The following is a 27,942-nucleotide window of genomic DNA, read 5'->3' as shown; positions in this document are numbered from 1 at the left end:
GGCGGGTTCGTAGGGGGCGGGGCTACCGGGTCACGAGAGGCCGGAAGTTGCGGCCTTTGCGGATAATCTGAGATGGGGACCACTCTGGACATCAAGATTAAAAGAGCGAATAAAGTGTATCACGCCGGGGTAAGTGGAGGGGTGTCGGGCTTCAAGCTCCGCGGTCTCCAGCACGGCGCGCGCGGCCCCGACGCTGGATGGGCGTGCCCTGCGGTCCTGTCCAGTGTGGGGCTGGGGGCGGGCGGCAGGCGGGCGGCGGGCTCGAGCTGTCGCTCTGGGGGTGAAGAGCAGGTGACAGACGCCTCTTTCTGCAGAAGAGCTTTCAGAACAGACATGTGTGCTCCAGGCTGTGGTCAATCCTAATGCAGAGTTCTCTTGTAAGCCTCTCACCGCGGCAGGATCCATTACCCTAGTTGTAGAATGCATCGCCCTGTCTCTACCTCCGGAGACACCAGCACAGCATCTGTGGAGTCACAGCTAGCTTCTGCACACAGTTCAGTGGATACAAATGCAGCGTGGTGTTGAAAGGGGAAAACATCCCAGGTGAACATCTTAAATGGACGCTAAAGACTAGAAACCTGATTATTTTAAAAAGATTCCAGTGAGCCACCCCACTTCCATCCTCACCACACAGGAAGCTATATTCGTGATTTGTCTAGCAGTCATCATTCAAAAGACCCCTCCTCCACAAAACAAAAACCCAAACACCAAGTTGCCATCACCCCTTAAAAAAGCGACTGTACTCTGGCAAGATGCACTAAGAAAGTGGAAACTCACTTAGCTAGATCACTGCGTAAGTATTTAGTTAGTTCATAAAGGAAACGATCTATCCTGCCTCAGTTGAGGCACACTGTCAAACCACTGCCATATTAAAGCTGTCAGTTTCATGAAAAGCAATTGGAGGCCAGGGGAAAGTGGCTCAGATTGTAAAATAGTTGCCAGTACCGCATAAAAGACATGGTGGTGGGTGTCTGTAATCTTATCACTTAAGACAGGGTCAGAACTTTATGATCATCCTTAGCTGCATATTGAGTTTGATACGAGCCCAGGGGCCATAAGATAAGGGCTGGAGAGATGAATCCATTGTCAAGATCTGGCACTGATCTTCGGAGGGTCCAGTTCTCAGCAGCCATGTCAGACCACTCACAACTCCCTGTAACTCCCAACTGCAGGGAGTCTCACACCTCTGGTGTCTGATTGGATTGCACTCACAGACAGTGTATAACATAATTTGAAATAAATCGTTTTAAATGGTAAGTCAGTAAAATTGTTGGGGTTTTTTGTTTGTTTGTTTGTTTTGTTTTTTTCCGAGACAGGGTTTCTCTGTGTAGCCCTGGCTGTCCTGGAACTCACTCTGTAGACCAGGCTGGCCTCGATCTCAGAAATTCACCTGCCTCTGCCTCCCAAGTGCTGGGATTAAAGGTGTGCGCCACCATGCCTGGCCAGTAAGATTGTTTAAGATGAAAGACACTAAAGGCAAGGACCAGAATGCAGTGCACAGCATTTGTCAAACAATTGTGTCTGTGTTGAATTTCTCGGGTGCGTCTTAGTCACAAGGGAGCCCTTTCATATGCTGACCTTTGCCATGGTAACCTCAGAACGTTTAACCACGAGATGTGGGTGTGTATAAGTTTCTGCCTGTGTATACAGAAAAAAAGTAAATGTAGCAAAACAGTAACAGTTCTGAGTCCAATGGAAAGTGACATGACTATTTTTTCTTGGTTAATAGCTTTGTAGGGATATAATTTATATATACACACAGATGTTAGAGATATAATTTGGATACAGCAAAAACCAGCCCATTAAAACAGCTAATCATGTGGTTTTAGTGTATTTATAGTGCTGTGCATCCATCCCCACTAAGTTTAGAAGGTTGTCACCAACTCCAAAAAAGTCCCTGTACTTGATAGCTGTTACTCCTCCTCCCCTGCCCACAGCCCCAGGAGATCACACGTCTGCCACGGGATCTGCCTGTTGTAGCCTTTTCACAGGACAAGAGTCCTCCAGGTTGTGGCCCTTTCTGACTGGCTTCTTTGACACAGCATGTTTTCAGTATCCATGACTGTTGGAGCATGCTTGTTTCTATGGCTGAATAGCTCTGCTGTACCCATAGGCCACACACTGTCCTTGTCAGGTGATGTGAAAGATGGCCAAGTGCTGGAGGTGGGTGTCTGTGGAGTGGATCTAGAAAGCTAGCTTCCTCCAGGAAGAGCCATCCCAGCTCCGGGATCAGGAGGGTTAGAAAATGAGTCGCCAGTGGGACACTGGGACAGTCTTCTGTGCCCCGTTTACATGGAGAGGCTTTAGTGGGCTGAGTTTATTATCTTCTGTTTTCCTTGGCTTAATCTTTTAAAAACCTTTGTGGCTTGACTGTTTAGCTTATTACCTTTCAGCCGCCTCTTTAACATCTAGACATCCCCAGTAAATGTTTTTAGTAGTGATTTACTCCAGTGCAAACCCACGTCACTCACCAGGTTCTGCTGGAAAGGTCAGGAGGATCAGAGCACCCACCTAAAGTCTGACCTGGCATTTCTCCAGGGACATGAAGAGACGCTGCAGTTCAGTCATCTCTGTGGACGCCAGAGCAGTCCTTGTGTCCCAAATGGATTTCAGAAGGATTTGCTAATCAAATTTGTACACTGAACAACTTACATGTCTTATGACTTCCATCAGTATTTTCTTTTTAGGGGGCGAGTTTGGGGATTGTTTTGTTGTGTTTAGATAGGGTTTCTATACGTAGCTCTGAACCAGGCTGACCTCAAACTCACAGAGCTCTACCTGCCTATGCTTCCTGAGTGCTGGGACCAGTATGAATTTTTTTTTAAAACACAGGTTACTTAGAAATATCTAATTTTCCCCTAATACAATAATTTCTAATTTTAATATTTTAAATGTTAGGAAAAATTTTATGAGCAGAATTACAATGCAGGATTCAGGAATGTGAGATTTTTGACAGCATTAGAAATGCTAGAAAAAAGACAATAAAATGGGAATGTTTACAATAATTTAGTCATAGCCAGTAGCTATAAACATACTGTATATTTTACATGACCTCGGTAATTCTTTTATTGTCGTAAGTCTTCTCTGTGAACCTACCCATTGAAATATTTAAAAGTATTGATACACATGTGCACACGTGGAGGTGAGAGAACATTGTGGAGGAGGGCCTCTCTCTCCCTCTGTGGGGACCCCAGGGATGGCGTGCAGGTCTGAATCAACAGTCCCTCTTATGTGTTTACTTGTAACATCTGGATCCAGTAGCTGCTACTTCATAGGTGCTCAGAAGCTGTTAAATGACTTTACAAGCATTAATTCAACAGGGAACATGTAGTGCAGTGTGGAGTTTCTATGTATGATAGTATTCTAGATAATAGCCATTCTTAAGAGGATGATTAAATATGAGGGTAGAGATTTTAGGGCTCCTGTGAATAAAGTTTTCTCTGTAATTCACCAACAGAGAACATTAGAAGAACTTGTCAATTTCACTAGGTCTTCATCCCAGGATGTGTAGCCTCAACAGCTGTGTTACCAGGCTATCTTCTACCTAGAAGTCTTCCCATTAGGTTGAAACTTGACTTCTAATTCCATATTTCCACAACATTTTTAATTTCCTTTGGGAATATGAAACTAGTACTGTTTCATAACAGCATGTGGTAGTGTCCCCCTTCTCACATGTGCTGTTCTCTTTACGACTGCGAGAGGTGACAGAGCTTAGGGAAAGTCAGCAACATGGCAAGACACAAATAGAGAATGTTTGAACTTGCTTTCTTCTCTCTCTCTCTCTCCATTTATTTTTATGTATGTATTTCTATACATCTCTCTCTCACACACACACACACCGAGGGACAGACAAGAAGTCAGTCCATTCTTTTCCTTCTACCATGTGTGTCCTGGGTATTGAATTTGGATAGTGCTTGGTGGCAGGTACTTGCCTGTGTTTTTGAGATAGGGTCTCACTCTCTCTGCCATTCAGGTTGGTCTGGAACTCACTGTTGCTGTGGCTAGGCTTGAACTTATAGCAGTCCTCCTGTAGTAGCATCTTGAGTGTTGGGATTGTCGTCTGGAGTCACCATTGTTTTGTTCCCAAATCCAGGACTCTGGGTCTTAATTCTCAGCTGTAGGGTGGAAACAACATCTACTCAAATGCTGTATTTTCAGAACTGAGAGTATTTCCAGACTAAGCATAAATGTGACCCATAGACGAGGCTCGGATGCTCAGTGGTCATGTCATTGTATTCTCCTGCACCCCATAGTTGATTCACTCTCAGAACTGTTCTGCCATGATACGAATACAGCAGCATACTCCCCAGACAGCAGCCCAGGTGCTTGCGTGTTAAGCATTGCACTGTCGTCAGATGCCTGTGCACTGTGGACGGGAGGGCCAAGGGTCCGCATCCAAGGGGGATACAGGTTCAAGCACTTTGAAACCCCAAGGCTGAGTGGGATTTTGGTGTTACTTCATTTGTGTGGCGCAGTAAGATGCACATGAATAAAAGTGTGTGTACTTACTGACTGGAAGATCCCTGCAGTAAATCTCTATAATGTAAATATAATGCCTTTGGTTTTGTGAATTCAGGATGCTTTATTCATAAATCTGAAGCATGTCCTCATGAAAGTGACATCATTGAATATTAGGGCTGTGAAATACAACAGAAACGAACTAGCATAGTCAGGTTACTATGACAAGGGACTTCTGTGGCATGGGGTGATTACTGTTACCGACCCACCGACCCCCAACCCTCAAACTCCTCTGTGCATTTTGTCGCACATGGTGTGGATATAACTTCTTCAAAAATAAAGAGAAACCTTATACACAGTAGCTCATAATTTATAAGGAAAAGTTGCAAAACTGAACTGCTATTTTAAAAGTGAAAGCATAGGGCTGGAGAGGTGGCTCAGAGGTTCAGAGCACTGCCTGCTCTTGCAGAGGATCCTGGTTTGATTCCCAGCATCTACATGGTGGCTTACAACCAGCTCACAATTCCAGTCCCATGGGCTTCCATGCCTTCTTCTGACCTCCAAGGTAGCAGGCATGCTCATGGTGCACAGGCATAAATACAGGTAGAACATACATGTACAGGTGAGAAAAGAGGCTCACAGTCCTCACTGTGCTTCCTAAAAGGGTCAGAACCCTCCACGTGCCCTTGCAATCTCTCACACTCTCTACCTAATACTCTCTACTCATACCCTAATACTCAATGGTGTCACTTTCGTGAGAGCATGCTTCAGATTTATGAATACATGGGAAGTAAAATCCTTAGGAAGAAAGAAAGCCTAACTATATTTTACATGATCGTGGTTGTGTGAATGAGAATGGCCCCCATAGGACCACATATTTGAATGCTTGGTACCCAGTTGGTATGTTACACGATATTTGAACCAGTTTCTACTTGGGGTGTGGCTCAGCTTTTAGCACACATCTTTAATCCCTCTGGCTGGAATGCAGACATGCCCTTAGTACACCCCTTTGATCCCAAACAATGACGGTAAAGTTAGTGTGTAGAAGGAAGCCCCTATGTTTGGAAGAAAGTGATGTCTAACTGAGTGGCAAAGTGACGAATCAGAGAAAGATCTGACAGGATATGTCCAACTCTCAGGAGAAGAGAGAGGAAAGAGAAGCTACTTAAGGGAGAGACAGATAATGCAGGAAGGAGAGCGTGCAGTGCAGGGTACAGTAGAGTTGAGAGGGAGAGTAAAGCAGCACAGAGAGGGAGAAGGAGGCAGTTTTACCAGGAGAGTTTTCTAGACACAGGTTGTAGATACAAGCTAGACACAGGTAAAGACAAAATGAGCAAGAGAATCAGGAGCCAGAAGAGTTAGTATGAGGCCAAGCAAAGAATTCAGGAGAGGCTGAGAAAGAGAAGCCAGATTGAAACAGTCAGCTTGGAGAGGAGTTTTGAGGCAGAACAGCTGAGTTGACTGACCAGCTAGTGTTCATAAAGAACAAGGGTAAGCTTATTCAGTAGCAAGTCTCAGAGACTGAAAACACTCTAGATAAGCTTGTACGGAAGCTAGAAACTTCCAGGACTAGGCCTAGGTTAGCAGACTGAATAAAAGTTACTTTGGTGGAATTGTTTGTGACAGATTAGATGTGGTGTTATTGGAGGAGGTGTGTCACTGGGCTCTGAGGTGTCTAAAGCCTACACCTGGGCCAGTTGCGAATCGAGTTGTGTATGTAACCTCTTAGCTACTGCTCCAATACCATGCCTATCTGCTGTCATGCCCTCCATGATGGTCGGAAAGCATAAGCAAACTCCCAAGTAAACACTGTCTTTGTAGGTTGCCTTGGTTATGGTGCCCCTTCATAACAAGAGCATAGTAAAAACAGTTGTTCTGCTGGGATGATCTGAAGTGCTGTGAGAGTATGAGAGATTGCAGGGTCACGTGGAGGCTTCTGACCCTTTTAGAAAGCACAGTTAGGACTTTTAGTGGGCCTCTTTCCTCACTGTACCTAATGCTCCTGAAAAGACTCGGTTCCTGGTGCAGAGCCTGCTCCTTATGCAATGCACGAAAGGCATTTTGAGAATTAGCCCAGCCTGTTTGAAAATTGGCGTGGGGTAAAATTGTCCCCATGATTCTGTGGCTGTCACAGCTGCTCTCATGCTGGCCTGGACTCTGAAGCTGAACAGGTCTAAGCATGCCATTCGTCCTGCACATCAGGGCTCCGTGGACTTCCTCCCTGCTCAGTCACTGTCTTTTCCTCTCCTCCCTCCTGCCCTAGCTTTACCCGAATTCTGTTTCAGGCTGCCCGTGAGGCCTGTGTGGCCTGAACCCTGCATTCTCCACCCAGCTGCTGTTGCTGTCCTGGGGCTTCTGGTCCAGCTGTGTGGAGAGCCAGCCCAGGAACGTTTGTCAGTTGGTCCTTGTGTTACTGACTTCCTTCTCATATTGCTGACATAAATATGCTGACAGGCAGCTTAAGGGAACACTGCTTGGTTTTTGGCTCACAGTCCTTCGTGGGGAATTCATGGTGATAGGGACTTGAGGCAGCTGGTCAGACTGCATCTGCAGTCAGGAAGCCGAGAGACAACTGTGAGTGCTTAGCTCCTTTCCCAGTTTATTCACTCCTGTTAGGGTGCACTTCTGGTCTCAGTTAACTAGTCAGATAATCGCTCACAGGCCTGCCCTGAGGCTGGGCTCCTAGGTGATCCTAACAAGGTGGTAATCAGTATCACCGTCATCACCACAGCCCTCTGTTGGACTGTTTTCCCCTCTGCTGACCCTTCTCCATTCAGTACCTGTCAGTGCCCCAGGCTAAGTCAGTCCTAGATGTCCACTGCAGCCAAGGCACAATGCTTTGTGGGCATTCCTAGTGGTCTGGGTGCAGTCCCCTGTGACACTCACCCCTCAATGTTCTATCTCTGCCCTTGCCTACCAGCTGACCTCTTAGCAAGGTGGGACACTAAAGTGTCCGAGGTGAAGGTACCCTTCTCTTTGCTCTCCATCGTCATTTCAGTTTCTGTCGAGTTTGCAACACCCCACACACATCCTCCTCCCCATCCAGCCCCCAGCTTTCCGAGAGGTGGTAATATATGCATGCTGTTCTATTTGTAATCCCTTCTTCAACCCCAGGCACTACTCTGGGCTTCAACTTGTAGTCAGGAAGGAGAATGACTGTTTTTCCATTTAACACACACACACACACACACACACACACAACACAGGTCAGAAGAGAACTAATGAGTGTGTTTCTCTCCTAGCGTGGGAAGTGGGGATGGAACTCAGGTCATCAGGTTCGGTGGCAGGTGCTTTTACCTGCTGAACCTTCTGGCAGCCTGAAGACTGACTTGTTTTTTATTCTCTCAAATGTTACATCCCAACCCCAGTCACCCCCACCCCCAGCTTCTTTCCCCCACTCCTGCAGCCTCCCCGCTCCCCTAAATCCACCCCACATCCTACTACCCCCAGAAAAGAGCATGTCTCCCAGGGACATCAACCAAACACAGCATTATAAGCTACAATAAGACCCAGCACATACCATCACCTCTAGGTTGGACAAGGCAGTCCCGTAGGAGAAGAAGGATCCCACAAGTAGGCAAAAGAGTCAGGGTAGCCTCTGCCCCCACTGTTAGGAGTCCCACAAGAACAGCAAGCTACCCAGCCATAACATATGTGCAGAAGCCCCTACAGGCTTCCTGATCTCTGCCATAAAATTTCCCCTGAGCCCTGGTCAGCTGATTCTGTGGGCCATGTTCTCTGGGGTGTCCCTGACCCCTCTGGTTCCTCTGATCCTTCCTTCCTCTCTGTCCTCTGCAGCACTGCCCAAGCTCCACCTAATGTTTGGCTGTGGTGCTCTGTATCGGCTCCCATCAGTTGCTGGATGGAGTCTCTCTCTGATGATGATTCTGCTGGGCTTCAGTCCCAGCACACTGCAGGCAGGATGAACTGCAGGTCAGAAGTGTTGTGGCAGGGTTAGTGTCCCAATCCTCCACTTGAGGCTCCTTGTCCCCCATTACTAGGAGTCTTTGCTACGATTACTCTCATAGATTCTGTGGAGTTTCCATTCTGGGTTTCCATCTTGCCCACCAAATGGCTCTCAATCCCAGTTGTTTCTCCTAGTATTTTCTCCTTCCATCCCTACCACCTGATCCCTCCTGTTCCCAACCCTCCCCACCCCCAGTGCACCTCTGAAATCTATTGTTTCCCTTCCTAGGCCTCCTTCAGCACCTCCCTTAAGCTCTCCTTGTTACTGAGCCTCTCTGTGGACTTTTACTTTACAGCTGAGTAGCCACTTATAAGTGAGCACATATTATGTTTGTCTTTCTGGGTCTGGGCTACCTCACTGAGGATGATTTTTTTCTAGTTCCATCCATTTGCCTACAAATTTCATGATGTCATTGTTTTTAATAGCCAAGTAATACTCCATTGTGTAAATGTTCTTTGTCCATCCTTTGGTTGAGGGACATCTAGGTTGTTTCCAGTTTCTGGCTGCTATAAATTAAGCTGCTGTGAACATACTTGCGCAAGACAGAAGAGGAGGTGGGGAACAGCTCCCCAACACATTGGCCTAGGAAACAACATCCTAAACAGAACACCAATGATGCAGGCACTAAGATCAACAATTAATAAACCTCATAAAACTGAAAAGCTGTAAGGCAAAGGACACTGTCAGTAAAACAAAAAGACAGCCTACAGAAAAAGATTTCCACCAACCCCACATCTGACAGAGGGCTGATATCCAAAATACATAAAGAACTCAAGAAATTAAACATCAACCCACTAAATAATTCAATTAAAAATGTGGTACAGACCTAAACAGAATTATTAACAGAGGAATCTCTCATGGCTGAGAACACTTAAAAGTATTCAATGTCCTTAGCTATTAGGAAAATGCAACTCAAAAGTTTCTGAGATTCCATCTTATACCTGTCAGAATGGCTAAGATAAAAACCACAGGTGACAGCTTCTGGCAAGGATGTGGAGCAAAGGGGGGATCACTCCATGCTGGTGGGAGTGCAAACTTGCAAACTTGTACAGTCACTTTGGAAGTCAATATGGCGGTTTCTCAGAAAATTGGAAATGGATCTACCTCAAGACCCAGCTCCTGGGCATATACTCAAACGCTGCTACATCCTAGCATAAGATGGACTTTTTTTTGTTTCTTTGTTTGTTTTGAGACAGGGTTTCTTTGTTTAGCCCTGGTTGTCCTGGAACTCACTCTGTAGACCAGGATAGCTGCAAACTCTAGAAATCCTCCTGCCTCTGCCTCCCAAGTGCTGGGATTAAAGGCGTGCACCACCACAGCCCAGCAAGGTGGACATTTTATTGGTAGGCTAGGAAGTGTGAACTGTTTTCCCTCCCTTCTCATACATGAGGCTCTAGCTGCTCTAGAAGAGCAGAAACAAACTAGTAACTGGCAGCAGCATGCAGTGGATAGAAACACAAAATGCAGAGCTCAGAGATTGATGTTGTCTTGTCCTGTGTGCTGTCCAGGGTCAAGGAAGACCTCGGTTCTGTGTGTGGTGGGAGATGAGTGTGCAGGCTCCGTGCTCTCAGTCCCAGTTGGTCATGGCATGACTTGGTAGAGCTGCACACTGAGGTGTGTGGTGCACACTCAGCCACTGTGCAGCTTGCCAAGCCCAGGGGCTACTGATGAGCTTTTCGTATTTCCTTAGCATTTTCTAGATCGCAGGTTGCACATTTGGAAGATGAACTGCTGTTCTAACATTTGCATTGTAGCTAAAACGATAACATCAAAGAGTTCCATACATGAAGAAAAAGGTGACAGCTTCTACTGATAATATCCTCCAGACATTTTCATACCAACATTTCTGTAAACTGCTTCTGTGCAGTTCAAGACAGTGTAAAGATTGTTTTGTTTCACTTTGTAGCCCTGGGTCTCCTGGAACTTACTCTAGAATTTTACTTGAAAATGAACTTACTATGCTAATAGGTCATCAGTTCATGTGGTTCAAGCATTTTGTACTCCAGGACAGGTAGCATTCACCTCCTTCCACCCCATCCTTCATTCACTTCTCTTAGGCAATCAGCTCTATCAGTTTCTCAACTCTGTCAGTTTTCCAGGTACAAGGAGAATGTACAAATACCATTCCCCAACACTTTTTATAAGTGGAGCAGTATACAGCTTATAAAATGTTTATTACAGCTCTATTCATGACAGCCAAGGTATTAGCAATCAGCCATTGTGCTTACTGACCGAAGAACGGTAACGACGATATAATATATGCACAGTGATGTTCTGGTACACTAGTAACAACAGTGTAATGTATGCACACAGCAAGGTTCTGGTACTCTGATGAACCCCAGCTGTCAGGGACAGAGGCCAGGGGCCTTGGGCTCCCCCTCCTCTGCTTGTTTTCTCATCTTCAGATACTGAGTCCAGATGAGGACTTTGGTAGTTTATTTCGGGTAACAAGCCATTGTACAGTTTGGAGTGGTTCTTAAAGTTTATTGACAGAGTTGGAAAGGTGTCTTCTCATTCTTGGTCAAAGGTGTTAAATTTTTGCTGTGAAGACCACAAGGCTGAGGCCAGGGGTGACCTGGAAGCTTGTGCTTCTGTGATGTCTGGTTGAAGGTGGGCAATGGTCAGTTGGCACTTTGGCCCTCTGCCTCAAGGAAAGGTTGAGTTTTTCTCAAGGTCAGTGGCTCTGAGGCAGCCATGCTGCCTACTTTGAGGAACACTACTTTGAATTCTACATGGGAGGTATGGTATATAGCCTAGAACATTCTGCCCACCTTCTATATTTTCTGCATATGTACAGCATGGAGCTACAGCTCCCTCATTCAGGTTTTTGGTTATCTCAGCTTTCTTGGGTTTAAGGGTCATCTTCAGATGACAAAAGGCAGCTCTTTCCCCTGAACACCACACACCTGCAGGGATCTCCCTAAGATTCCTAGACTGGCTGCCATTGTTGATTCTAAGAGCAGCCGCTGAAGCCCTGATTCCCAGCTGCAGGCCTCTGTCTGCTTGCTGGGGGAGGCACGGATGCTCTGCAGGGCTCTATCTCACTTCTGTGTTGAGCGTCTGAGTAAGAGTGGGGAGAGTTCCAGGGTTCTCATTAGTTCCAGGGTTCATGTTTGTCTTGTCCTTTGAGAACACTTACATTCCACTGTCCTCTGGATAACTCCTTGGGCTACACCTGGATTTATTATCCATCCTTTTTTAGATAAGAATTGTATAGACCCGTATATATTATAAGAATGATCAACAAATTAGTATTTTGATTTTTATTTTTTAGGTTTTTTGAGACAGGGTTTCTCTGTATAGCCCTGGCTGTCCTGGAAGTCACTTTGTAGAGTAGGGTGGCCCCGAACTCAGAAATCCGCCTGCCTCTGCCTCCTGAGTGCTGGGATTAAAGGCGTGCGCCACCACGCCCGGCTATTTTTTCTTTTTCAAGACTGGGTTTTTCTTTATAGCCCTGGCTGCTCTGGAACTAGCTCTGTAGACCAGGCTGGCCTTGAATTCAGAGATCCTCCTACTTCCTTAGTGCTGGGATTAAAGGCATGTGCCACCACCACCTGACTTAATTTTGAATTTTATTTACAGTGTTGTTTCTTAATTAAATCAAAGAATAATTGAGTAGACCCTGACTTACCAGGTACTTTCTGTGCTTTCAAAGTTGTTTACTGCTTCCCCTCATGTGCATGGGGACTAAAGGAACAAAAGGGCACCAGGGATCCGATAATTACAACGTGGCAGTCAGTGGTCAACCCAGAGACCTTTTGATGTTTCCCATAAGAGTAAACAAAAATATGATTACATGAGGACAGAACTATTCTCAAGGGCAGTGGCTAGTTTAATTAATTAATGAAGTCTACAGACATATTTTGTTCACCTCTCTTCTGGAGTATGCTAGTATGAGACTGGCTTACAGGTTCAGAAATTCAGCCCATTATCAGCAAGGCAGGAACGTGGTGGTATCCAGACAGGCATGGTGCTGGAGCAGGAGCTGAGAGTTCTACATCTAGATCTGCAGGCAGCAAGGAGGAGACAAAGCCACACTGGGCAGAGTGTAAGCACATTAGACCTCAAAATCCACCCCCTTAGTGACACACTTCATCCAACAAGGCCACACCTTCTAGTAGTGCCATTTCATATGGACCAAGCATTCACACACTGTCTGTGGGGGTCAAACCCATTCAAATCACTACACTCAGGCTTCTACTGAGAATGGAGAAGATACTTATTCAAAACTATTACTTGTGTGATATGATACTTGGGTATGTGGAGGTCAGAGAACATCTTGTGTAAGTTGGTTCTCTCTCATGTGGTCCCAGGATTAGAATTCAGGTCATCAGGCTTGACAGCAAGTGTTTTAAGCCGCTGCACCATCCTGCTGGCCCAGTTTATTTTCATTTAGATTTCAGGGCTGTGAAATGGGCAGTGGAAAACAAAGACTTAGTACATTTAATAGACACAGAGTCCCCCAGAGCGCAAGAAATGGCAGACTGTCTCCCCTGAAACTGGGAGTAAAGTCAGTGAGTAGGTACCAGCACCAGTGTCTGTGTGAGCTGTTCTTCCATAGTCTTACCTTGGCTGTCTCTGTGTGTTGTCAGCAGCTTTTTGCTGCCACAGTACCATCTGCAGAGTTTGCAAATCAGACCTCAGATGGGATCTACAAGCCAGGACTGAAGGTGTATCTGGGGGCTGGAGAGATGGCTCAGTGGTTAAGAGCACTGACTGCTCTTCCAAAGGTCCTGAGTTCAAATCCCAGCAACCACATGGTGGCTCACAACCATCCATAATGAGATCTGACACCCTCCTTTGGTGTGTCTGAAGACAGCTACAATGTACTTAGATATAATAATAAATAAATCTCAGGCCAGAGAGAGCAGGGCCAGAGCAAGCGGGGCCTACTGGAGCGAGCAGAAGTCCTGAATTCAAATTCCCAGCAAACCACATAATAGCTCACAACCATCAGTGCAGCTACATAGTACTCATATAAATACATAAATAAATCCATCTTTAAAAAATGATGTACCTGGAAGGTGCCATGCGAAGGGCCCAGTGCATCCTTTGACCACTGATACATCACAGTTGTTGGGCAGGGTTAGGGGTGGGGCATTGCAACAACTGCATCTAAATCTAGTGGTCTTCTTCTTCTTCAGAGAGTATCTGAATCTCTGAATAAAAGATTGTTCCAGAAAGGTGTGCTGCTCTGATTGGAGGCTGCTTCTTTTCCCTCAGGAAATGCTCTCTGGTGTGGTGGTCATCTCTAGCAAGGACTCAGTCCAGCACCAGGGAGTCTCTTTGACAATGGAAGGGACTGTAAACCTCCAGCTCAGTGCCAAAAGTGTGGGTGTGTTTGAAGCCTTTTACAACTCTGTGAAGGTAAGAGCTAGCATGGCTCTCTGTGGAGCTTTGCACTCGCCCTGGGACTTGTTAGCTGTCTCTACTTTCATGGTCTTCACACTCCCAGCTCGTACAGAGCATGCGTTTGTGTTGCTTCTGTGTCCTGCTAGTAGGTATTTGTATGTGTAATATCCCTGGCTGGTGCTTGGGATTAGAAGAAACTTGTGTTGACTTGAGTCATCCGAGCTTCTCTGAGGGATGCTTGTGGCTCATGGTCCTTGCCTTGCTTTATCAGACTTGTCTGCTTACTTTGTACACTGCTCCTGTTGAACTTGACAGAGGTAAGGCACACTTGGAGCAAGGAGCTCTTTTATTATAGTTTTATTATTTTGGGTAGAGTTTATATTTTAGAAAGTTCCTCAAATTTAGAAAAGTTCCCCAGATCTTTTCCCTGAAGGCCATACAAGCTGTCTGAGGAAGGCTGTGAGGAAGAGAACGTGAGATTGTTTAGGTTTTGTAGTGTCCTATGTTTCTGCATCTTTCTAATTTTAATCCATAGGCACTTCCTTGGGGTGAGGTTAAATCAAAGATATAAAAGCATGAGAGCATCTGGATGTGGTGGTGCATGCTGTAGTCCCAGTTCTCTGGAGGCTGAGGCAGAGGGCATGAGAATCAGGACTTGGAGGCCAGTCTGGACTATGCAGGGAGGCTGTATCTCAAAATAAAATGAAACAGAGAACATAAAACTTGGACTGCCTGAGTGCTAGTCCTATTTCTTTCTCTATGGAACCCACTGAGGAGTCTCTGTGGGCACCTGGAGCTTGAGGAGAGACCTGCTCTGCCCACAGAGCTGCAGTGCTGAGGCCCTGGCTGAGGGCTGTGGGAGCTGGGGCAGTGATGTTAGAGATGCCAGGTAAGGAGTAGCCCTGGGCTCCATGTTGGCCAAGGTGGCCAGGCAGCTTCAGTGGTAGGTCTGCTTACTTACGGTGGTGAATATAGGGCTGTTAAGACAGTCTAGTGAGGTGTTTGAGCAGGCAGCAGGCATACATGGGTTCAGTTCCTACTGTGTACAGCGCCTCAGTCCCTGATATGTGACAGGACCATTATTGAACTACTGAGATGGGACCTATACAGTTCAAGGAGCAAATTGACTCCCACAAGTTGACCTCTGACTAGTAAAAAAAAAAAAGTGATGTAACGAAATGAACCATTACCGTGCAGACTTAAAGAACAGCAGCAGCAGCTTGATGTTTTTGTTTAGCACCAGTACTGTGCTACCAAGACACAGGAGAGCTGGAGATTTCATGTGCCTGCTGCTAGTAGGACTGCAGAGAGAGACACAGTGTGTGCTGATAGCTGAAGCTGCTTTGTGTTGACAGCCGATCCAGATTATCAACAGCACCATAGATGTGCTGAAGCCAGGAAAGATTCCCAGTGGCAAGACTGAGGTTCCCTTTGAGTTCCCACTGCTTGTGAAAGGCAGCAAGGTCCTGTATGAGACGTACCACGGTGTGTTTGTCAACATTCAGGTGAGTGCCTAACTCCACTTACTTACAGCTTTCGTTTTCTGCTGAAAACCAGCTTGATTATTTTTTCTCACTGAAATAACTGAACTCAAGTCTAATAATGGATTGATTCCAAGACTGCTCTTGTGTGTGCTGTATCGTTTTCTCATTTTGTCCTATAACTGCATTTTTGTGTATGACTGGTACTGTTTTTGCAGAGCTAGAGATTAAACCCTGGGCCTCACACAATCTGTGACATAAAGTCACACACTCTGAGCCCCTGTGACCCTTGTGTTGACTACGTACGTACTGTGGCTATAATTTCTTCCTTAGGGGTCCTTTGTGCTGCTGCATTTTTCTCAGGCCACAGTGACACCATCAGGGCCCCAGATGTGCTTCAGCCTCTTTCTGGCATCAGCACTAACTAGTCTGTTTTATTCTTATGAGTATCTCTTTGTGGACTAAATACCCAAAGGCTGCCCATTCAACATAGGCTGTGTTCTTCATTGAGCAAACCTTGTAAATGAGGGGAAGTGGATTTATGATTTCCTGTCCACCTCTGCTGGTGAGGGGTGGCTTTCACAGTTGCTATTGTCTCAGGAGCAGAGCCCAGTCATGACTCAGCCAGAGGAAGAGGCCCCATCTCTCATTCAATGAGAGAAAGGTACTGTTGTGTAGTTTGCAGTGGGGCAGCTCCCTGGCTAACTGAGAAAATCCTGCAGTGTTAGGATGCACAGAAAGTCAGGAGACCGGAAAGTTGCTTGATCTGTGCATGAAGTCTCAGTTGATCACATTTCACTTAGTGAATACCAATCATCTGCTTAACATCTAGCACATTTAAAACGTTTCAAACCACTTGGGAGGGTTAATAAAGGTTTATTCTTTTGTTTTGTTTTGTTTTTGGTTTTTTTGTTTTTGGTTTTTGGTTTTTAGTTTTTCGAGACAGGGTTTCTCTGTGTAGCCCTGGCTGTCCTGGAACTCACTTTGTAGACCAGGCTGGCCTCGAACTCAGAAATCTGCCTGCCTCTGCCTCCCGAGTGCTGGAATTAAAGGGGTGTGCCACCACACCTGGCTAAAGGTTTATTCTTACATAAATTTCACGAACTGTTAGAAATCTGTCAAGGTAAAGAACATAGAGTGCATACTCTGTTGCAGAGCCTGCCTTTCCGTGAAGAGATGTTTTCAGTGTTTTCTCACATACCTGGTTCAGGCAGCAACATAGGAAAGCTAAACACATGAAAAAAAAGTTACAAAAGTTTCGTTAGAGAGCGCTCAACAGTGAAGACTCTGTGCAGCTCTTGAAGAGACCCAAGTTTGGTTCCTGGCATCCACATGGGGCTGCTCACAACTACCTGGAACTCCAGCTCTAGGGGGCATCCTCAGGTTTCTGTGGCCCGGTGTGTGTGTGTGTGTGTGTGTGTGTGTGTGTGTGTGTGTAATGGAATGGATGCTTTGTGCTAGGCTTGAGTTCTGTCTCTACAACTTGCATGGAAGGAAGAACTTACTCCCTACGTTTTCCTCTGACTTCTACATGTGCACTACGGTGCACATTATGCTACTCTAAACACACACATGCACACGCACACGCACACACAGCAAGCTTATTGGGATAAGATAGATTTTCTGGTCATCGTCTCTTTTGTTTATTGTCACTGAAATGATGAAACTGATTTATTTTATTGATTTCCAGTTAAGTGCGAAGTCTCATCCTTTTCCAGATGCTGCTAAGACTACAGATGCAGAGTGTGTGCCGTGATTGCGTAGACTGTGCATGTGCTGGAACTCCTAGTCACAAGAATATTAGTGCGTGGCTAAGTCTCTAGACGGGTTAATGATCCCCTCGCCCAACCTTTTCCTTGGTCATCAGATTTTACCACTTCAGGGTTGACCTCAGCCACAGCATGGGTCTGTATGCAGGCCCAAACAGCTCAGCATTTTGTAAAGATGCAGTTCCCTCTTAGCTGAACCTCAGGTTTATGTGGGCTCATCACCATTCACCACTGGTTAGTCTCTTCCCTTGCAGTGCTGGGGTGGAAACCCAGCTGGACACATGTGAGACATGGGCCCTTGTCACTGAGCTATATCCCCAGCCCTGCCGTTCTTTGTCATCTGTGTTTACTTTCTGAGTCTTTTCAAAGTTACTGCAGAGCCTCTGTGCACTTACTTGTCTTACTTCTTCAGTATCCATTCCTACAAACCCAGAGTTCTATCATACAGCACCATAGTTATCAAAATTAACATAAATCCTCAAATAATTTCTAGCTCATATGCAAATGTATTATTTTCTCTTGTGCAAATATACGTAATAAAAACTAGGATTATGGCTTTTTGCTCTGTTTTATCCATCCTTTCCCCCTTTATTTGATAGGTCTTTTCCTAGTCTCTATGCTTGTCAGTAAGCAAATGTCATCCATGATTTTCTGTGATCCCATATCTCATCTCAGCATAGGGATTCCCAAAGTGTCGTTTATGGTACCCATTTCTGGCCATACCTTCATATACACATATCCACACAGACACACACACATAACAACACATGATTTTAAACCTTAAACAAAAAATCCAACCTTGTACCTTCTAGCCTCCTGATGCCCTCTGACCTCGTCCTGAGCTCACCCCACATAGATCATTCCATGGGGCCTAGGAAAGTTAGTTACAAAGTAAGAAGACCCAGGGTTTCACCGCAGGCAGAGATGGGCTTCAGTTACTGTCCAGCCAGCATACAGTATAAGAATTTGGTTTAGGTTTTGTCAGTAGGCAGTGTCAGTTTACATCCCACCTCTGTGCTCCCACCCCCCAGCAGCCTGCCTGACTTTGTTGCTAGATTAGTAAGAGAATAACATGAAGAGCTAGGTACAGGCCTGTCACACAGAACGTCCTCTGTGATGAACATGAGTTGCTGACTATCCTTACAGTAGCCTTGTACAGCCTTGGCTGTCCTGGAACTCACTACGTAGGCCAGGCTGGCCTTGAACTCACAGAGCTCCACTTGCATCTGCCTCCCAAGTGCTGGAGTTACGGGCAAGTGCCAGTAACAACTCTTTTAAAAATGTTTTTGTTTGCCTGCATATGTGTCTGTGCACCATGTGTATGGAGTGCCCATGGGGGCCAAAGAGGGTGTCATATTCCCTGGAACTGGAGTTAAATAAAGATGGTTTTAACCCACCATGTGGGTACTGGGAATCAAGCCCAGGTTCCTTTCCAAGAACAGCAAGTGCTTTTGACCACTAAGCTATCTCTCCAACTTGAATGTAAGTTAGTTGACATCGTAGATGAGAGAGAATTTGACTCCCTCTAGAACATAACAGGAATTTTAGTCTCCTTGTTTCACCTGCTGCCTTCCCAGTAGATCCCATGATCTATTCATTTACAGATTACTAGTCTCACGCTTTGTATAGTGGCTGAACTGGGCACCTATGACTCATTTCCTTTCTTTCATAAACTGTAGAGTAAACTCAGATTGACAAGGACCTGTATCCCAGAACCAGGAATTCTAGGCCAGGCTTGGCCAGATTGCAGACCAGGGCCCCAGAATATTTGAGCTTGGCTTTCCTGTACACTGGCTTTGTCCTCAGGAAGTTATCTCCCTTATTAGAGCAAAGCTGGCCGTCACTGGCAAGTGCAGCTTCCATCTTGCAGACCCAAGACTCAGTAAAAGAGAATTCTGTCTTCAATCCCTTAAATGTCACTGAGAGAGGTAGATGGTAGAGGCCAGGCTAGGGAAAGAATCAGACTAGGTAAGCTAGAGAGAGGATGACTTACCTCACTGCATATGATGTCCATATGATGTACCCCAACACAGATATACACACACACACACACACACACACACACACATGACCTCACTGAGCTTGTCTGGTATGGAGAAAACAGATTGCAGTCTCACTAGAGAATATATATATATATGTGTGTGTGTATATATATATATATATATATATATATATATATATATATATCAGACATACATATATAAATTTTAAGGTTCTTGAAGGCAAGAGGTGATTCTTATAAAAATGTTTTATCTTCCTGTACTATCTCAGATATATAGGAACTTATTTCATGTAGAAAGGTGCCTCTTAAGAGTGTAACTTCTTACAAGATCCGTAGCTATGCATGTAGTCCTAGGTAAGAAAATTATTTCTGACACAGTTAAGTTTTTCCAATATGATTGAAGCAGCAGCTAAGTTGCTTAAAAAGGAATGATGTGCGGGCCTGGGGTATCATTGACGATGCTGAGAATGGGACCTAGGACGCTGCACATATTAACAAGCGCCACTTAGCCATACCCCAGCTGTCCAATGTGGTTTTTCTAAAGTCTAGCACTAGGGTTGGTTTCTAAGCCTCCTCAGCTTATTGCCAGGGATTTGAGGCCACAGTTCCTGTGCCACACCCAAGGGAGCTTAGCAGCTACACTACAGTGTCTCTCTCAGAAGGACAGGGTCCCTCACAGCAGGAGCTCCACAGTGACAAGCTCAGAAAAGCCACACATAGTCCCGAAAGTGAACAAGCCAAGTGTAAAGCCAGTGTTTGCTGTGTCCCCCTCTCTTCTGCCCTTTAGCTTTTGTTCTAACCTCTCCACGCCCTGGCTGTGGAGACAGTTGAGTGTGTTTTGTTTAGAAATGCCCTTACTTTGCACATTAATTTTTCTTGTGTATATCAACTACATGAAACACACCCATTGGCCAAAGGGACCTTAAAATATGTTGACTGCTTGTAGCTTTGGATGTTGTGTCTAGGTAAGAGCAAAACCTACTGAGATGACATTTGTCTCCTGCTTCTCCTCTAGTACACACTGCGCTGTGACATGCGGCGGTCCCTGTTGGCCAAGGACCTGACCAAGACCTGTGAATTCATCGTTCACTCTGCCGTAAGCCTCTCCTCGGGGCCCTGGGCTCTCTTGTGGGGTGTGGGATAGCACCTGTTCCCAAGCCCGTACGTGGGGTCTGGTGTGAAACACGAGGCACCTGCTGAGTCCAGCAATGTGAGCACGAGCATGGGCACTGTCCCTACAGCTCAGTGATGCCACCTTAAGAGACTGTGCCTCACTGTAGGGACCCCCACTTCACAACAACATTAAGCAAACTGTTGTTCCATCTCTATGAAGGAGACATCCATCTTGGCCCTCAAAGTTGCTGCGGCAAACACACCATAGAGAAATTGCTCTCTTCCTTGGCACTCAGTGCTCCATGTGAACACATTAGATGCTCAGGCCTGTGTCTGTCCAATCTGCACACTTTGTGCCTTTCCAGACTACCACTGCTGCAGCCCCTTGTGGGGGGTCATAGCAAGTCCTCCAAAGCCTACATGATCACACAGAATCAACTGTGTGACACATCTCAGTGCACTCTCAGCCCTCACTAGGTGCAGTCTCACGGAGGGAGGCAGCTGCTCCTTGCCCTTTGCCTTCTGTTAGCACCACTCTCAGTCCAGCAGCGGCCAGTCTATCTCTCTATCCATCAGACTGCTGTGCCTAAGGAGTTCCAGGACTGAGTTAGAGTACTTGTGAGGGACCATGGAAGAACCCTTGGCTGGAGAGCTGCCTGGGATAGCACCAGAGCCACCTCAGGAACTCACTCTGAGGCCTTCAGGAAGCTGAAAAGGCTGCTCCATAACCTCTCAGGGATCTCCGAGGAGCAGGGCAGGGGTGGAATACCCATGTCAGCTCATGAGCAGTTCTGATCAGCTACTCAGTATGTTATCACCATCAGTGCCGGGCAGAGGCCACCAGACCCCAGCACTGCACTCAGCACCAAGTCCTTCCAGCTGCTGTTCATTTCAGTTGGGAGGGAAAAAGCCGTTCCACCCATGGTCCTACCTCCATTGATAGGCTCACTGTGGTTTTACCTCCATTTCAGCCTCAGAAGGGGAAGTTGACCCCAAGTCCTGTTGACTTCACAATCACCCCGGAAACCTTGCAGAACGTTAAAGAGGTACTTGTCTCTCAATCACACTTGTGTGTTGCAGCTTTCCTGATAATTTGACCCAGTGGCCAACTATTGTCCAGTTGTTCTTCAGTTGAGAATTGTCAGGGATAGAGGTTTCTGATGGTGTTTGTATCCAAGGGCTGTTTGCAAATTGATTTCATGGTGAGCTCACTATTTACTTAGAAAACAAAAGATAGTAAGTACTTTTTCCAAAAGTCCCTCGCACGCTTATGATCTGTTTGCATGCACTGATGATGTCTCGCCATATTGCTCAGACTGGTCCTCTCCAGCCATCAACTCCGACTGCAGTTCTGCACCTCTGTACCTGGCTCATGTGCTCAGCTCATGTGCTCAACTGCATGTGTGCCCTGAGCTTTACTACCGCTGCCCCACTGCCTGCTCCTTCACTTCCCTTAGTGTCATGGTTGGCACAGGGCCTGGCCTCTCACTCTTTACTTAGTTTGCAGCCTCTCCCTGGCCTCTCATTCAGACCCAGAACAACAGTGGACATGGCGGTGGACAGAACCATGGCAGTGGACAGCAAGGGTATAAGTGTCCGCACAGCACCAGCAGATTTCTCTGCATAAGAACCTTGGCTCTTACTGGCTCCCATGGGCCTCTGTATCAGGCAGCTTGTTACTTTGGCCTAGCCCGCCACTGTAGCCAGCCTTCTTGGGTTAACACTCTGCTCCACTACCACACACCTTCTCCAGTTTTTGGTTTTTTTGTAATTGATTTTGTGTCAGAGCAAGCAATGTTGTTTGTCTACAGCTCTTTCCTGGATAAAACCTGGATTCTGTATTCAATTCTGCATTTTGTTCATGCTCATAATTGGGTTGAAGGCAAGTCTGGAAGATTTGGGGCACTGCAGACATAGCTGATGTCATTCATTATCATAAGGAGCCTTTCAGAAGGTTCTGGAAGGAAGCAGCCATCATGTCCTAGGGCCAGGCAGGTTTTCTCCCCTGTAAAGTGCTTTCTCCAGACCTGTGTCCCTCCAGGTCCTCTTTTGCTGCAAACACAGGTCCCTTACCCATGCCTCACATGTCCCTCCTTATAAGGATATGGCCCATGTGTGGGACAGAGTTCTCTTTCCCTTGCTTCTGTCTTCTTCAGATATTGGTTCTTGGTGTACATTTGAGGATCTTTGGTGTAGACTTATTAATAAAACTATCCTCCACCAGCCTTTGAGACAGTCTCATATACTCCAGATGAGCCTTCAGGTATTTTAGTTGAAGGTGACTTTGAACTTCTGATCTTCCTGCCTCCACTTCTTGAGTGGTAAGATGGCAGTGTGTGCTACCATGCCTGATTGATCATGCTAGAAATCAAAGCCAGAGCTCCTCTCGTGCCAGGCAGGCACTCTCCCTGTTATTCTTGTTTGATAACATCTTAAATATACTGTAGACAGGTTTTAATGTGGTTACCAGAAATTTTCAAATTATACACATAGGCAATTACAAATTCTAAATGATTTTAAATTTGTGGCTTATATTGTTTCTTCTGGATAGTGCAACCTAGTAGAAATGAAGAATCCTGAAGTGACTGTCCAACTATTTTCCTTCAGTGCTAGGGCCAGTTCCCCTCAGCCAACTTCCTGTCTGCAGAGAAATAGTCCCGAAGCTTTTCATCAGGCGTTGAGAAAACTGCTCTTTCAGTCTCCTTGAAATAAAAATAATTGGCTTCTCAAACTTGCTTAATTGGGAACACTTTAAAACTACCTTTTTCTTGATTTTTTTTTCTTCTTTTGTGACCCGGGGTTGAGGGTGTGGCTGTCCTTAAGCACCCTTCTAACCCTGAGGCTTTTTACATTTCATGTCTTTCTGCCTGAGAGAGCTTTTTCAGTCAGTGTAGGTAGGGAGCTGATTCTGAGTGAGCTGTAATGTCCGTTTGTCCCTGATATGTGTACAGAGTGGTTGATGAGTCAGTCTGGTGGCCACTGAAAGATGAAATTGCTATTATTCCTTCTTGTTTTAGAAAGAAGTTTCCATGGCTTATAGAACAATTACTCAACTTGGTTTTCAGTTCTTATTTGTACCAGTGCAACTGGAATAAGTGACGGCCCCCTTTCCTTCTGTTTCTGATGCCTTTGTCTCTGTTCTCCATAGAGAGCTTCACTTCCCAAATTCTTCATTAGAGGACATCTGAACTCCACTAACTGTGCTATCACTCAGCCCCTGACAGGAGAGCTGGTGGTGGAACACTCGGATGCTGCTATCCGGAGCATAGAGCTTCAGTTGGTCCGGGTGGAGACCTGTGGTAAGACTTCTAGAGTATCTAGGTATCTACACTTGTACTGTCAGCCACTGAAACACCCCTTCCTGTACTCTTAACATGGCAGGGCACATCACATCATAACAGCTGTTCTGATGGCCCCTGTGGCCTACTCACCCCAAAATTCCCACTTGCAGATAATCACTGAAATACTAATTAGGCCCCCAGCACCTTAAATCTTGGAAGCATTGTAAAACCAGTGAGGTGATGTTTGAGAACATGCCAAGTAGAAGAGAAGGTAACTCCCAGTCCTGAAGAAGAAATTGGAGAAGTGGGTGAATGTGTTGATCCTGGTTGGCACAGTATTGGGAAGTTTGGTGACCAGTTTGCTTTGGTGTCATGGTGTCCTGACCCCATGATGTTTCCTCTTTCTCCAGGGTGTGCAGAAGGCTATGCACGAGATGCCACAGAGATTCAGAATATTCAAATCGCTGATGGGGACATTTGTAGAAACCTTTCTGTTCCTCTGTACATGGTCTTCCCCAGACTGTTCACCTGTCCAACACTGGAGACCACCAACTTCAAAGTGGGTAAGCAGTCCAGGCCTGGCCTGTGGAGTCTATGTAGGAAGGGTCTGGGCCACAGGGAAGAAGTGCCTTGCACACAGGCTGCAGCTTCTTTTTTTTTTTTTTTTGGTTTTTCTAGACAGGGTTTCTCTGTGTAGCCCTGGCTGTCCTGGAACTCACTCTGTAGACCAGGCTGGCCTCGAACTCAGAAATCCACCTACCTCTGCCTCCCGAGTGCTGGGATTAAAGGCGTGTGCCACCACGTATGGCTTAGCATTCAGCTTCTTGATGACTCAAAAAAAAGGGTAAGAAGCTGTGTGTGTAGGTGTGTGTAGGCAGTAGAGCCTGCTGCAAGGCCCCATCCAGAATCAACCGTGAGCCAAGCAGAAATACCCTGAGCCTATAGGAAAAGCCTTGACAGTTGTCAGGTAAGTAGTATGTGAGTAAATATCCAACAGGAAACAACTTAAAGAAAGGCAGGCTTATTGTGGGTCACACTTCAGGACTTATGTCCATTGTGGTGGAAAAGCCAATGACTGTAGGAGGCTGCTTGCTCACATCTGGGTAGACCAGGTTTCAGAGAAATGCTGTTATCAGGTTTGCTGTCTTTATTTTTCTTTTTATTCCCCATGGATGGTGCCACCCACATTCCAGGCAGGCCTTCTTTCCTCTGTTAAACATCTCTAGAAGTTCCCCTGAAGATATACCTAGAGGTATATATCTCTTACAAGATTCCAAATTTAGTTAAGGCGAGAATAAGGTTAACCACAAGTCCACTCTGACAGTTTGACACCAAAACACATCATGGTTTTACAACAATAGCATCCATTTCAACTTAAAAAGTCCCATGATCTTAACAAGTTTAACACTGGCTTAAAGACTAGAGTTTCTCGGAGACCCAATTGTGAGCTTTTATAAAGACATATAAGCATACTTTCAGCATAGGCATAGAGTAAACATTCCCATTCAGAAAGGGAGAAACAACAGGGCCAAAGCCTGAAAAACTGAACCAACACAATACTAAACCTAGCAGGTCAGAGCCCTCATCTTTTGTCACCATGTCCAGCATCTGGGCTCCAGTAGCTTTGGGAAGTTCCAGCCATCCAGTTCTAGTGAATGCAGCAAATATAATCACTATCTTTGACCAACTTTCTTGCCTGCTGTTTTCCTTGGCAGAAGTCTCGTTCCTTGCATCGCCAGCATTCTGGAGCTTTCCCATTCCAACTCTAAGTATAACTGCAGCTTCACACAGTACCTGCCTCTCTGCAGGGAACCTGACCCTGCCATGCACTGCCTGGCCTCAGAGGCTTTCTGAAACACTTGTGCAAATTTCGGAGTCACTATAACCCTAGCTGCAACTACTATATGTACATAACACTATGACTCTAGCTCTGCTACACACTGGTAGCCTCTATGTGCCATGGTGACTGAACCTGGAAAAATACTTCTCTATCTGTATGGGTCTGTGTGTACCCTAAACTCAGAGCTGAGTTTCTGTAGTGTGGTGACAGGCACCTCTTTGCCCATACTGGCAAAAATAAGGACAGTGCTCATTTTTCTTTGGGGTGTTTTCCTCTTCACCTATATCCCCTGTGTTTTGATCTTTACCCATAGAATCTAAAAGAAGAAGAAGAAGAAGAAGGAAAAAAAAAAAAAACCCAAAACCCCAAAGAAAGAAAGAAAAAAAAAAAAAAAGGAAATTCTGTCTACAGGAATGTAAAAACCAAGTGTTTCAATACATGTCTCCTTAGCTAATTTCCATGAACAACAGTTGAACTAACTGTGTACTGTTTTCCCTTGTTAAATAACAAACCCACCAAGGTCTTGTTTTGTAGCCTAGACCAGACTGGAACTGACCATGTAGCTCAGGCTGGCTGTAGGCTCAATACCTTCCTCCTGCCTCAGCTTCTCAGGTGCAGGAATTATAGGTGTGGGCTACTCAGCCTGGCTTAAACTATATGCTATGGCTAAAGAATGTGTCTCACTTGGAATTGCCAGCTGTAGCACAGTTCAGAGCCTGGTACTCTATAAAGAATTGTAGGAAAGGCAAAAATACAGTAAAGGCTATAAATATTTGAAAAGACATTAGAATTCTCTGTCTGTCTATCTATCGGTCTGTCTGTCTGTCTCACTTTATGAGACAGGGTTTCTTTGTGTAGCCCTGGCTGTCCTGGAAGTCTCTATAGAGCAGGCTAGCCTTTAACTCAGAGATCTGCCTGTTTGTGCCTCCTGAGAGCTGGGATTAAATGTGTGTGCCCCCATCACCTGGTTCTAGAATTCTCATTAGAAAGTGGAAAGTACTGTTGAGTAATCTTGGGGTGCTCCTTTTGACGTAGTGCTCTAGCCGACAAGACAGAGTTAGAGAAGTTAATAGTGCAGTCACTGGTATGGAGACCTCACTGGCTCTACAGAGAGTGCTGGGCGACACTGCCTGGGTCAGAAGCACAGAATCCCAAGCGGCACCTGGACACTGGCTCACTGTTAGGACTCTGGTTTCCACTGCTCGGTGTGAGTGAGCATCTCTCTCTTCCCTACAGAGTTTGAGGTCAATGTGGTGGTCCTCCTTCATGCTGACCACCTCATCACTGAGAACTTTCCGCTGAAGCTCTGTCGGACATAGTCCAGCTGCAGGAAGGGGAGAGCCAGAATGGCCATGTGGACATTGACCCAGTCATCTGCTCACATGGGGACGTCACACAGACCACCTGCTCACAGGCATCACGTCAGCAGCATACATCTTCATGTCGTCTCATGGCCTCAGAGCTTGTTCCCTGCCTCAGGTGCCTTGCCTCAGCCCTCACGTCTGGAATGCAACAGGATTCCTCCTGTGTGTTGCAAGCTCACAGAAAGCGTTCCGATGGCTCCAGATGTGCCTGTTCCTTCTTAGGTTCATTAAGCAGTGTGTCTGCACTTTAAGATGGGCTGCCTAGTGAGATCATGGAGGCAGAAGGGAACCCCACCCCCACCCCCCGCCTCCATCTTGCCCAGACTCCTGACAGCAAAGAGTCAGCAACCAGCAAGCTCTCTGAGTCTGTGATGCCCTCCAAGGAGTAACAGTTACTTCATCTGGGAATACGGAGTTTTCCCTTCTTGACATCTTGATAGTGTTTCACTAGAACCTCTAAATGTTTTAGGGCACTGGAAATAAAAACCAACAATTAGTCCTGGTTCTCACAGAGGGAGAATGGTGAACAGTGGCTGTCGTTGGAGTGTTTGTGTGTGTGGTACTGGCACACACAGTTAATGCTGCCATAATATTCCCAGAATGCATTGAAAGACAAGGTGCTTGCATAAGGGGAAGAATGCATATGGGCTACTGGTTAGTACTAGGTTCTGAGTGACAGGACACCATGCGGAGGAAGGGCGATGGCCTTGGCCTGTCCCTGACCCCCTGGGGCACATGGCTTTAGCCTCACACTGTAACTCATACTGTATGGAGGGTATGTTGCAATACTTTTCTTCCTTCTAATCTCGCTGTTGTTCTGTTGGTCTAGAGTTAATGAGCGCCCTGCACACCAGCTGGCCTGCCTTCACAGGTTCTGGGGGGCAGGCCTAGGCAAAGCAGGCCCATCTGACAGCCTCCTGGCTGCACTCCCACTGTTCTGAACAGCTGAGGGAACTGGGGCACTGCTGCTGGGGCCTCACCAGGGAAACCGAGAAGACTTAGCTGAGTCACCTGACAGTGAGTTCCCAGAGAATGTATTTTTGCTTTGTCATACTTATCCTTGTTATATTTAAACAATCAGTACCCAAAAAATGTGGGCCATACTTTCTAGTGAGTCTAAGGAAAAGTCATCTTTGATTACATAATTTTTTTAATGAATAAAGAAAGCTAAACAATTTTTTAAATGGTTTGGACTGCATATTGTTATATAATTTCTTTAGTAAACTTTCAGAATTGTGATGAATGTGTTCCTCAGTAATTATTACCTGAAGTGCCACCAGCTGCCCTGCTGTTTTATGGTTTCATTCAGTCATGA

The 27,942-nt window shown here is 45.8% G+C and overlaps 1 protein-coding gene across 2 annotated transcripts; it reads left to right on the top strand.

Annotated features, from left to right (window-relative positions):
* On the top strand, positions 1 to 27,942 carry Vps26c (VPS26 endosomal protein sorting factor C). 2 transcript variants are annotated; one of them, XM_021184817.3, is made up of 8 exons: positions 1 to 129; positions 13,649 to 13,792; positions 15,133 to 15,282; positions 20,045 to 20,125; positions 21,114 to 21,188; positions 23,357 to 23,441; positions 23,834 to 23,986; positions 26,500 to 27,942. In XM_021184817.3, exons 1-8 carry the CDS (start codon positions 73 to 75, stop codon positions 26,580 to 26,582), a joined length of 828 nt encoding a protein of 275 aa, XP_021040476.1. In that variant the 5' UTR covers positions 1 to 72; the 3' UTR covers positions 26,583 to 27,942. The 2 variants fall into 2 exon arrangements, with proteins under 2 accessions (XP_021040476.1, XP_021040475.1); XM_021184816.3 differs by having other exon boundaries at positions 23,291 to 23,441.

This window comes from Mus caroli, unplaced genomic scaffold, assembly GCF_978045245.1.
Source record: "Mus caroli unplaced genomic scaffold, Mus_caroli_1 scaffold_17, whole genome shotgun sequence".
Lineage (NCBI taxonomy): Eukaryota > Metazoa > Chordata > Mammalia > Rodentia > Muridae > Mus > Mus caroli.
This window is presented reverse-complemented; position numbering and strand designations above follow the sequence as displayed.